The following is an 11,324-nucleotide window of genomic DNA, read 5'->3' on the forward strand; positions in this document are numbered from 1 at the left end:
CCCTGCCTCAGCCCCGAGTGGCTGGGATTACAGGTGTGCAGCACCATGTCTGGCAAAACCATTGTATCTTTGACAGCCAGATGAACACTGAGTTGGTTTGGGAGTGAAGAGAAGCTAGATTTCAGGGAGCCGCCCAGTTCCTGGCTGCAGCCTGAGGCTCAGCACATGCAGCCAGCCAACTTTTGAGTCTGGGAGCCATTTCCATTTCCTGAATCGGATAAGTCTGTCATTGCTTTTTCAAAAATGACAAGAAAGACACAGATTCCTGTCCAGAAGAACTGCTGGCTTGTAGAAGGGACGAGTAGAGAGGCCTTGCCCTTGAGACTGATGTCTTCAAACCAGGATGGAAAAAAATCCCCTGGGTCAGCTGAGGCAAAGTTTTTGGAAAGGAAGCATCACATATTGTTTATATTTACCGAGAGCCATTTCAGATGAGTCCTCCTGCTTCACAGCCGAAGCTGTGCTTTGACTCTCCCAGGCCTCCAATGCTCGATTTCTGCCAGTTGGTCTTGCGGAAGGAAAGAGCCAGTGTGAATACAAAAGACCAGCCAACAGCAAGAGTATCTTCCTGGTCTTCCACTCCATATCACCGAATTAAACAAATCACAGCTGAAATATACAGCAGTTATCAAGCGTGATCCTGCCAAAGCAAACTTCTAGCCCTCCTGCTAGGCTGGTACATGCCTTGATCTTGCCTCAGCAGATTAAAAACCTGTTGAGCAAATTCACAAACCAGTTGGTCTGGGAAGTTGCTTTTAGGTGCCTGAAAGTGCCTTACTTCTTTTCTTCTTTTTTTTTTCCCCCCTATTTATACAGGTGGAGTTTAAGAATGACACCCCTTCCAAGGCAATTCATAGTGTATTTAAGAATGCTATTCAGCTGCTACAGGAAAAAGGACTCGTTTTCCAGAAAAGTGGTGATTTTAATAACCTGTACCATGTAAGAGACCCACAATTTTAATTTTTTCCTTCATAGTTTCAATTACTAATATATTTATTAATTATGAATACCTGCTTATTGTTTTTTAAAAAAATCATGAAGGAGGTATATTAAGTCAGGAGTAAATGTTGATCCTTACCTTTCCCTGAGCTACCTCTTACAGCCATACATCCTTCTGGAGGTTCACCTGTACATTTACAGATGCACTAATACACTCCTGTAGCTCTTCCACTTTACCAAAAAAAAAAAAAAAAAATAGTATAAATCAGGAATTCTCACCCTCAACACCAAGTGGGTCCAGTGATCGCCATGGGGACTAGCCTGTGCATGATGGGATGGTTAGCTGCATCCCTGACCTTCCCTCACTCATTGCCAATGACACCTCCCCCATTATGACAACCAAAAATGCCTCCAGTCATTGCCAAATGTCCTCTGGGACAGTTGAGAACTACTGCTCTAATAATGCTCAGCATCTTTTTTGGTACCAGAATAGCATCTCGCAGACACCTTTCCACATTATTGGGAATCTACATCATTCTTTCTGACTCCCTGATGATATTCCATGCTTGGGTACTTGATATAAATTTTTTTGTCCATACCTTTGTGAGGGAACATTTATCGTGTTTCCAACTTTTGCTGTCACAGAGGGTGTTGCTGTGGCCCTTTCTGCTCAGCTGTCCCTGTGATCTCATGTCTGTATTTCTGTACAATCAACTCCTGAAGGAAGAGTTCCAGGAGCAAAGGACGTGAGCATTTAAGCTTCTGGGTGACACAATCCCATTGGCCTCCCTAAAGGCTGTGCCAGTTGGCCTCTCAGGAATATACAAATGGCTGCTTCCTGGTTCCCTGATATAAAAGGCCTCCTCTTGCTGTATCCCCTTAGTGTTGGAGGAGCCCAGCTGAAAATGGGCCTTCTGAGGGCCACTGATGTCGTCAGCATAGATGTGGCTTCCAGAAAGTGTGAGTCTCCTAGAGATAGATCAGTGTCATTACTTACGAGTGAAATTCCGGAGGCGAAGGTTTCCTCAGTAGCACGTTTCCTGATGCTGATTTATTCTACCGATTCCCCATTTCAGAGGGTTTTAAACATCAAGACTGGTTTTCAGTGCTGCTTCTGGTAGAGTTGATCCACCTGTGGGAGAGGGTGGGCTGGGATGGGTGGGCACCGGGGAGTTCGCTGGAGGTTGACCCACCAGGCCGGCAGCTCAGGTCAAGCCCCCTCTGAGCCACATGTTCCTGGGACTCCGGGGCTCTGTCATGATCTGTAGTGAGCAACCATTCCTGGGGAACAGCAGAGCCATAGGCCACCGCCCAGGCTGAGGTGTTGCCTGGCTGGGGCACTTCCTCCTATGAATCACTGTGAGTTAGAATGGGGCGATGGAGCAAAAGCAGGTCCCTTGTCCCCTTCTCTGACATCGCCCCTCCTCTTCCACTCATTGTGTGTGGGAAGGTTTCCTTTCTCCCAGGGCCCAGCCTGAGGGAAATGGTTATCATTGTCATGTCAGTACTTCTTGTCCAGCCCAGCCCATGGGCTTACATGACCTTGTTTAGCCATCACAATCACCTTGGGAACTGAGGGTCAGGCCACAGGCTTAGGGGGCTTTCTGCACTGGAAACTTACCTCTCTGCACACTTTCTTTCTTTTTTCCCCGTCTGTGTTTTTTTCTCCCCTCTCCCCTCTCTCCCTCTTTCCCCATCATTTCTTCCTCTTCTGTCGTCCTTTTCTTCACCTTTTGTTGTTGTTGTTATTAGGTTTGCTGTTGAACATGAAAGTGAAGCCCTATTTAGTTGCAGCTTCCCCCTTTCCCTGGACTGGTTGAAAAGAAGCCTGGTGATGTCTGCCTTTGAGAGCAGACAGTGTGTCAGTGGTAGGCTAGATTTGCTCTGTTCCTGGCAGTTGTTTTCTTCTTTTGTTTTCCCCTTTGGTTAGGAGTCCGGGCCCAGAGCAAGGAGTCCTGGGTGGAGATCAGAGACTCTGATTATGGTGCCCCCCATCAAAAATATAACAAATAAGAGAGATGCTATGAATATAATGTTCAGTTAGTAAGTAGCCCCTTAAAAACACAGAATTCCAGTTTTCCTTTCCGTCATGGCCCCAGTGAACCCACTCTAAGGGCGTGTCCTCTAGCCACCTCCTGAGCAGTGAGCTGCTGAGGAACAAAACTGATTTGACACTAGGCCAGGTACCAAAAGTCACATCATTAGTGTAGGGAAGCTGAAGGGGGTGGAATCTTTAGAAACTATCCTGCATACTTATTTGGGAGTCTGGATGTCACAACTGCCGTGCTATGTAAGAACATTTTTTCCTGAACTATCTTTCCTATATAGGTAACTAGAGAAGACAAAGACCTGCACAAAAAGATCCACCGGATCATTCAGGAAGACTGCCAGAAACCCAGTCGTAAGTGGCATAGTGTGCAGGTGACGCGCGGGTGCCCTGGAAGGGGCTGCTCCCTCCCAGAGGGCATTGGACAGAGGGTCAGAAGACTGGGATTGTTCCCAGCAGTGACTTTGAAAGGTGACAGTCAAGGCACCCACTCTTTCTGAGCCTTAGTTTCGTCCCCTCTAACATGAGTACTGGGCTAGCACAGTTGTTCAAACCTTGGCTCCATGTAAAAAGTTTCAGCCTTGGGGCTCTTTTAAAGATGCAGTGCCCAGGTCCCACCCCTGGGGATTCTCATTCTGTAGGGGAAAGGTTGAGGCTCAATAGGTAAGCGGCTCAGATGGTTTTGCAAGGTAAGCCAGGTCGCCAGGACACCAGGATTTTGTGATGTCGCACAGGTTCTCATATTCTTTCCGAGTTGCATTTCTTGTTCCATTCATCCTCCTTGTCTTTGAATATAAACCTGACATTTTACTTACTCCTAACATCAAGCCTTTCAGTGTTGGGAGGAATGGTTCTAGACACTACAGTTTTTGTTTTTTAATTTTTTTTAGTTTAGAATGATGTGATTCTGTCATTCTGGAAACCAAAAGTTTGCAAAAGAAATGGTTTAGAAAATAGTTTCAGTGGAGTTAGGTCATCCCCTAGTGGTTAGACTTTCAAACTGTAACTAGTCTGACGACAAACATGATCTTTTCCTGGTTAGAGAAGGCAGCATTAGTCCTATCTTTAAATCCTATACAAAATGGTCAGTCTTCAAGGTGACTTTTCAAAGTTCACTTGTGCAAACATATGCTAATAATGAATGTTGACCTAGTTCAACACGTGATGCTAGGAGGGAAGTGGAAAGATTTATAAGTGACCTGAGGTCCCCAGTCCTGCCTCCTTGCTTGCCATAGAAGTCCACTTCCAGGCCTTTCGTCCCAGGCATCCCTGGGCCTGGACCCGGTCCAGGCTGACTCAGCGGGTGGAGTAGGGCCAGGTCTTCCACCCTGGTATTTAGGACCTGATGAGGTCAGACCCCAGAGTGGTATGACAACAGGTCTTAAAATAAACTGAAAGCAATCTGTGATTTTAATGCAGTCAGTGAGTTCACTTCTTTTGGAACAATAAGAACAGGTATCCTTTTGTTGAAGAGAAGCCTGTTTCTCACACCTAGGGACCATTTGAGAGCAGTGTTCTTGGGATTCCCCAACTAGAAGGAGAGGGAGGTGCTCCCAAGCTTCCTTTCCTACATTAGGAAAAGAATGGGTTAAAACCTGCAGCCTGGTAAAGCAAAGGAAAGAAATCCTCTCTTCATCCCTTAAAAGGACCTAATGTCCTAGGTGGCCCTGAGGGACAAGCTCCCACCTCTGAACATGGGCATCAAGATGGACAGGCTCTGCTACCCAGTCTGTACCTTGGAGCCTCTAAAAGCCACAGGCCAGTCACCTGGCACTAATAAACTCTCAGAAGCTAAATTCCAGACCCTAGATAGCAAAGCCAGTGAGAGGCCTCTTAGGACTATCTTGTATCCGCCGCAGTCACTCTTCTTCATAATGTTATCACCTATGGCAGTAGAAATTATTCTGAATAATAGGGTATGTGCAACATTAAAAAATCAAGCAGTGCAAAAAATACACTCAGAAATCAGAGATCCCTCCCAGCAGGGAGCCTAGGCTTTGCTTTTCCCTCCGCAAAGGCATGGTTGTTACTAATTTTTATGTATCCTAGAGATATTAGGTGCACCTACAAACATACTTGTATAGTTGATCCTCTTTTAAAAACACAAGTAAAGCTTAGCCTACAAAATACCTTGCCCCGCACCTTGTATTTTACTTCTGACATTGGCTTCTAGAGGTCCTTTGTCTGCAGTCTTAACTGCAGTCTTAACTGCAGTATTCCATCATATATCTAGAGAGAGTCAGCCATTTATTTCACCATTCCTCCTGGGCCTTCATTTCACTTCTGGCCTTTCATATAAAATAAGAGCTTAGGGTTTTCCTTATCAGGGTGACTGGTAGACAGACTTGAACTCTTCAGTCACTGATATGTTTCTCATCAAAGGATTGATGAGGTTTTTCTAAAGATGAACAATGTTTCCCAGCAGCTTGGGAGGCTGAGGCAGGAGGATCTTGAGTTTGAGGCCGGCCTGGACAACTTAGCCAGACCCTCAGCAACTAAGCAAGACCCTTCTCAAAATAATAAGGGCCAGGGATGTAGTTCAGTGGTATAGCACTTGCCTAGCACACATGAGATCCTGGGGTTGATCATTAACCTTGCAAAAATAAATCAATAAATAAAATCAGTTCAATGCCCCCAAGACAACCATGGCCCCCAAGCAAGCACCTTGCAGAAAAGCCTGCTGTGGCTGAGGGTTGTCCCATACAGGGCTGCCTGCTGTTGTCCTAACCCCTGGGGAACTGCTTGCGGGCTTCTACTACTCATCTGTCTTCTAATATCTCATATAAAGAAGAGTCTAAGCTGGGCGTAGTGGCTGTGATCTCAATGGCTGGGGAGGCTGAGGCAGGAGGACTATGAGTTCAAACCAGCCTCAGCAAACTTGAGGCACTAAGCAACTCAGTGAGACCATGTCTCTAAATAAAAATACAAAATTGGGCTGGGGATATGACTCAGTGGGCAAGTGCCCCTGAGTTCAATCTCCAGTACCGAAAAAAAAAAAGAAGAGCATAAGGCATGATCCCCATGTTATTGGAAGGTGACTTTGGGAATAGCTTACCAGACCACCCTTCCAACAGAACCACCTACTGGAGAAATGGCTTAAGGCCTACAGCTATCAGAAGCACTGCCCAGAGCCCCATGTATGCCTGGGAATCAACTCTGCCCTGCACTGGGCCTCAAAGTTAAGGTGAAAAGCTAAGTGCTGGTGAAATTCCTGGGTTGGGCTCTCTGCTCTGCAGCTGGTGTGCTGAGTCCCTCCACCTCTATCAGCAGCGCATCCCGCCATCTTCAATTAGCTCCATGGGAAAGGGCTGAAGCTTCTTTAGTTGGGGGCGGGCTGTGATCTCATGTTATGAAAGTGATGAAGAATCATGGTTGTTCCCTAGCTAAGAAGCTCGTGGATCTCATTTTACCCCCACACCACCCTGTAAAGTAGGTGGTTTTATTCTTATGAGCCACTTTGCCCCAGTTGACATGCAGGATTTGCATTCAGGTCTTCTGGGCTCCAGGGTCAGCTCTCCATCAGCCACACTGTACTTGCTCCTCCCTGCTCAGTGCTACACACACAGTAGGTGTTCAGTTCTGTGCATGCCTGAAACTGGAGAACATTAAACCAACTGGGAGGATTAAGGAGTAGATGCAACCACTAGAGGTCGCAATTTAGTACATCTTTGTTAGCCCAGGACCAGCCTCTGAACCTTGGGACTGGTAAGAACTTCAGAGGTGAACAGTCCCTTGTCCCCCAGCCCTAGGTGAGGGAAGCTTGGGGTGCTATGGCTTGCCTCAGGGTGCAAGGGTGCACCAAATGTCAAGCCATACTTTCCCAATACTACAATACCTTTGAGCACCTTCCAGCCTAAAGCATTTTGTCAAATGAAAACCACATAGAGTGGTAGAGCACTGGAGTATGCCTGGTCCTGGGTGTGTGTGGCCCTGCCGGGGTCTTCAAAGTATGAAAACTGGGGTGGGTTTACTTTTAGTGATGAAGTTTGACTTTGTCTCAGAAATACATTTTATGTCACGATCCAATACTTATATAATTCTAATGCATAAGATTTTACAGATAGGACAGAGGAGGGCTGACGGTCATAGTGAAGCTTAGCCACCTGCCTTTTGCCTGCAGACATGGAGAAGGGCTGCCACTTCCAGCATATCTTGGCCTGTGTGCACCTGAGCCTCCACCCGGGCCTGAGTGAGGCCGTGCTGCGGCAAGTGCTGGAGCTGCTGGAGGACCAGAGTGACATCATCAGCACAATGGACCGCTACTACAAGGCGTTCTGAGCAGAGGCCCTCGGAGTGACTGAGGAGCAGAAGGACAAGGTGGCATTCGCCCCAGGTTCTAATTGTAAACATCTTGCAGGGCTTATGTCTGGAAGAAGTCACCTCATAATAAACCTAACCCTACTTTAGTATGGTCACTTGGGGAATGAGATGTAGCTGCCTCCTATGTGCTGTGACTTTGGGGTACAGTGACTTTGATCTCAGCCCCTCACACAAGAAATTCCTCCCTGTTGACTTCCTGTCTGAATGGGGCATGGCTCAAGGAGCAGAATGGGGAGGAAACAGTATTGTCACCTTAATTGGTGTATTTGTGGCTTGAGGCCCTGTCCTGGTGAAGGGACATCACAGGGTCAAAGGCACTGCACTGCACTGTAGGATCTCAGGAACCTATGGCCAGATCACCAGTTCTAAGCTTGGCAAGCCTTCAGGCTGTCACCTGTGTCCCTGTGGCCACTCCCAGTGGGTAGGAACCAGGCGAGGGAGGGGTTCTTCCTGGATGACAGCCCCTCACCTCTGCTTTCTGAGACTCCAGCACCAGTGGCGGGGCCTGAGGTTTGCTGCTATTTACTGATTCCCCCAGAGATGGAAGTAGGCAGGGGTTCGAGGTGTAGCTCTGTATTCAGCACTTATTTCCCTTCTAATTAAAAGGTGTTACAGAACAATTCCCTGCACTCCCAGTGTTGCAGGACTAAACACATGGTCCCTCAGTGCCTCTGCAAGGGACAGAGGTGTCAGTAGCCTGGCAGGGGTAGATGTGATCTTCAAGGTTGCTGTTGAGTGTGCCAGAGGTGCTGACGCCATCAAGATAGAGACTCCTGGTGTGTGCCCAGACAGGTGATGGAGTCATGCTTTTGCTCAGAATGACAAGGTAAAGAAAAACCATCTGAGGCATGTAGTAAGCTTGTTCTAACAGAAAACGACAAATCCAGCCAGCAAAAATAAAGCATGGAGAAACAGATTTGGAGTTAATTACAGTCATTTTGCAGAAGGCACATCTGCCTTCATCTGCTGTGTTGGCTCTTGACCTAATAGAGTCTCAGTGGCTTAGCTGGAGATACTGTAGGCCCGGAGAGCTGTTCTGCCCTCTGTGGACACGGAGTGGTTTCTACCCTCACAAGTCCGCCTCAGCTGCATTTGTCAGGCAGAGAGCTAGTACCTGCAGCTTGACCCACACTTCTGCCGACTTCTAACATTGTTGTACAGACAACTGTCCTGTTTCAACTATGCTCAGAAAGGTCTCTGAATAGGCCCTTCCTGGAATGAACTCCCAGTAGTTCTTCAATCTGTGGTATTTCCATATTGAATATATCTTCGATTAGTGGAGCCTCCCAGGAGAGTCTGGAATCAGAACAGAAAAAGGGCATGTCCTGGCACAGAGCAGCCGAGGGGTTCATCTCCAGGAGATAACTACACAGTGTGAGAGGATGAATCCACAGGCGCGAGTCACAGGGTAATCTAGAGTTCTATGATTAGGGGAAAGCTTTATAGAATACAAGTTAATTACAATCTATGTATACAATGAAATATTATGCAGCTGCTAAAATGTTGGAACAGATGGATACAATTGCTACAGGGTACTAGTGATAGATTAGTGAGAAGGAAATCGAGTTAAAGATGTGTTTGTATAGTATAGTACCCTGGATCTAAAGCTCCCTCTGTGCGTGTCCTACATCAATGGTGTGTTTCTGCATATGTGTCATTTGTACCTATAGCACATGTACACAAAGACGTAGAGTTGGTCACTCCCTCCTCCTAGAAGTACCTGCTGCACTTGGCTTTCAGGACACCGCACTCCCTGGCTGTACCTTTCAGTGGTCAGCCTCTATCTCCCTGAAGACTCAGGGCCAGTCCCAGACCTCATCTCAGTTTGGCTTATAGCACTGGGGCTCTGTCACACTGTCTCAGTGCTATGCATCTCCTCATGCTCAGACCTCTGTATCCAGCCTCCTGCTGACAGAGTGGAGATGACACCACAAGCTTAATCCGCACCCATCCAGGCTCCCAGCTGCCCTGACTTCCCCTCTGACCCTTGTGCAGTTTTCCTGGTTTCCCAGGCTGTCTGTTGGCTTCTTTCTTTCTTACACCCCATATTCAATCTGCTGCAGATCATCTTGGCTCCACCTTCAAAATGTTTCTGGCCGCTCCCACTCCCCCTGACTTTTGGTCTCCCTCTAGGTAGGAGCCTGAGGCTTGCCAGTGACGGGAAGCCTCTTTCCCCTGGCCTCTCCTGCTGAGCCCCTGCCACTCTGCTCAGCTTTAGGCGAGGCTGCTTTCACACCCCAGGTGCACTCTTGCCTTAGGGCCTTGGCATTTGACATTCTGTCTGCCTAGAATGTTCTTTGCCCAGATAATCTCCCCTCTTTCAGGTCTTTGCTGGAGTGTCACCTTCACAGTGGGGCCTGCCCGCAGCCTTCTTTGCTGATTGTAGCCATCTTGTTCTCCCTCCTCCTCAGCTTGTGGATGCCTCACACACTCCAGATGTTTCTTACCTGCCCAGTTTATGGTCTGCCCCTCTGGTAGAAGGAATGTTGCATGAGGGCAAGGTTTTCTTTTCGTTTCCGTCTGTCCCTAGCACTGAAAGCAGTGCCTAGCACATCTTTGAGAACTTCCAGCTGCCAGGGTTTGCCTTCCTAGTGGCTTTCTCCAGAGCTTAGAAGGCTGTTTCTACTGAAGAGTACAGAACCAACATCCCCTGGGAGCAGCCTCCTGTGTAGATGTCCCAGCTCCCTTGCCTTCAGGTGAGAGGTTGTCACAGCACATGTTCTACACTATCTTCCAGAGCTCTGCAGGATGAAGCAACATGCACCCACAGTAGCTGCCAATTTGATACCCACTAGTCTGATCCTGCCTGTCTCTCTTCCTTCTCCCAATTCCTGTTCAGTAGACCTCTCAGATGAATTTCTTGCTCTATAGAAGCCTTTGCCTCAGGATCAGCTTTTGTATGAGCACACCATGCTCACTGATATATTTGGGAAATGCATGAATAATTATATACACCCAAAGAAAGATTACTAGAAATGTTTATTGAAGTAATACACCTATGACTTTTGAAAAGTAAGATGTCAGGTCTACAGCCAGGTGTGGTGGCTCATGGAAGACCCCATCTCAAACAATAGTAAAAATAAAATAGTATTGACCAAATTATATTGTTATATCATGTACCTATGTGAACATGTAACAAGAAATCACATTAATGTGTATAATTATAATGCACCAATAAAAAATATGGAAAAAATAATAATCAACTACTAGCCTATACTTGGTATTATTACAATTAACAAACGTCGTCTGTACAAAAGTGATACAGCTATTTCCACTCCCCAACCCACTCATAACCTCAATTATGAGTAAGCCAAGAATGAGGTGGGCCTCTCCCACAGCAATGGAAAAGCTGAGAAGGTGCGGGAAGATGGGGCTAACTATGGGGGCCACTGCCTATGTGGTGAGGCCAGCAGAGGGTCCCCCTGAAAAGGAGAGGTACTGAGTGAACCTCTAGATCTTTATGTTCACGGGTTTCGGGAGGTGTGGACTCACATATAATCGACGTAGGCAAGAAGACAAATAATACTACTGTCTGGTCAAGGATTTGTTTGAAGATCCATGATTATCCTCATCTGGTAAGCCACCAGGACTCCTCATCCCTATAAGACACTTCTTTGTAATTATTTTCCTCTCTGATGGTGTGCCAGGACACTGGCCCAGAGAAAGCCAAGTGGAAAGAAGTCCATTCAGTGATGAAGAACCTAAGACTCGGGGCCAAGGATTGAAACCAAGCAAACTGGTAATTTTTTTGTTGGCGAAAACATCTACACTTTCTTACTAATGTGGTTTCTTTTCCGCAAGTGGCTTCTACAGAAGCTCTCCCAAAGAAAAGTCTCATTGTTTCTGTACTAAATTTACGTGACGCCTATAGCAAACTCAAGATTGAAGCAGCTCACTGGTAGGCACTGGGGGGAGAATGGGGCCATCTTGAGGCGTGAGGGTGTCTTTGAACAAAGCTTTGTGGCTGAGCTCTGGTTTGCATGGTGTTCCACTGGTAGAGGGGCTTGGTGTGAGCCCC

The 11,324-nt window shown here is 47.0% G+C and overlaps 1 protein-coding gene across 4 annotated transcripts in view; it reads left to right on the forward strand.

Annotated features, from left to right (window-relative positions):
• Nucleotides 1-10,509, forward strand: part of Stn1 (STN1 subunit of CST complex) — a 35,974-nt gene extending 25,465 nt beyond the window's left edge. For all 4 annotated transcript variants that reach the window (XM_040272425.2, XM_040272426.2, XM_013362077.4 and 1 more), the window contains exons 8-10: nt 817-939; nt 3,268-3,340; nt 7,107-10,509. In XM_040272425.2, coding sequence (XP_040128359.1) covers nt 817-939; nt 3,268-3,340; nt 7,107-7,264 — 354 coding nt within the window. In that variant the 3' untranslated portion in view covers nt 7,265-10,509. The remainder of the gene's footprint in view (nt 1-816; nt 940-3,267; nt 3,341-7,106) is intronic.
• The last annotated feature ends 815 nt before the right edge of the window (nt 10,510-11,324 follow it).

The sequence above is a fragment of the Ictidomys tridecemlineatus genome, chromosome 1, assembly GCF_052094955.1.
Source record: "Ictidomys tridecemlineatus isolate mIctTri1 chromosome 1, mIctTri1.hap1, whole genome shotgun sequence".
Lineage (NCBI taxonomy): Eukaryota > Metazoa > Chordata > Mammalia > Rodentia > Sciuridae > Ictidomys > Ictidomys tridecemlineatus.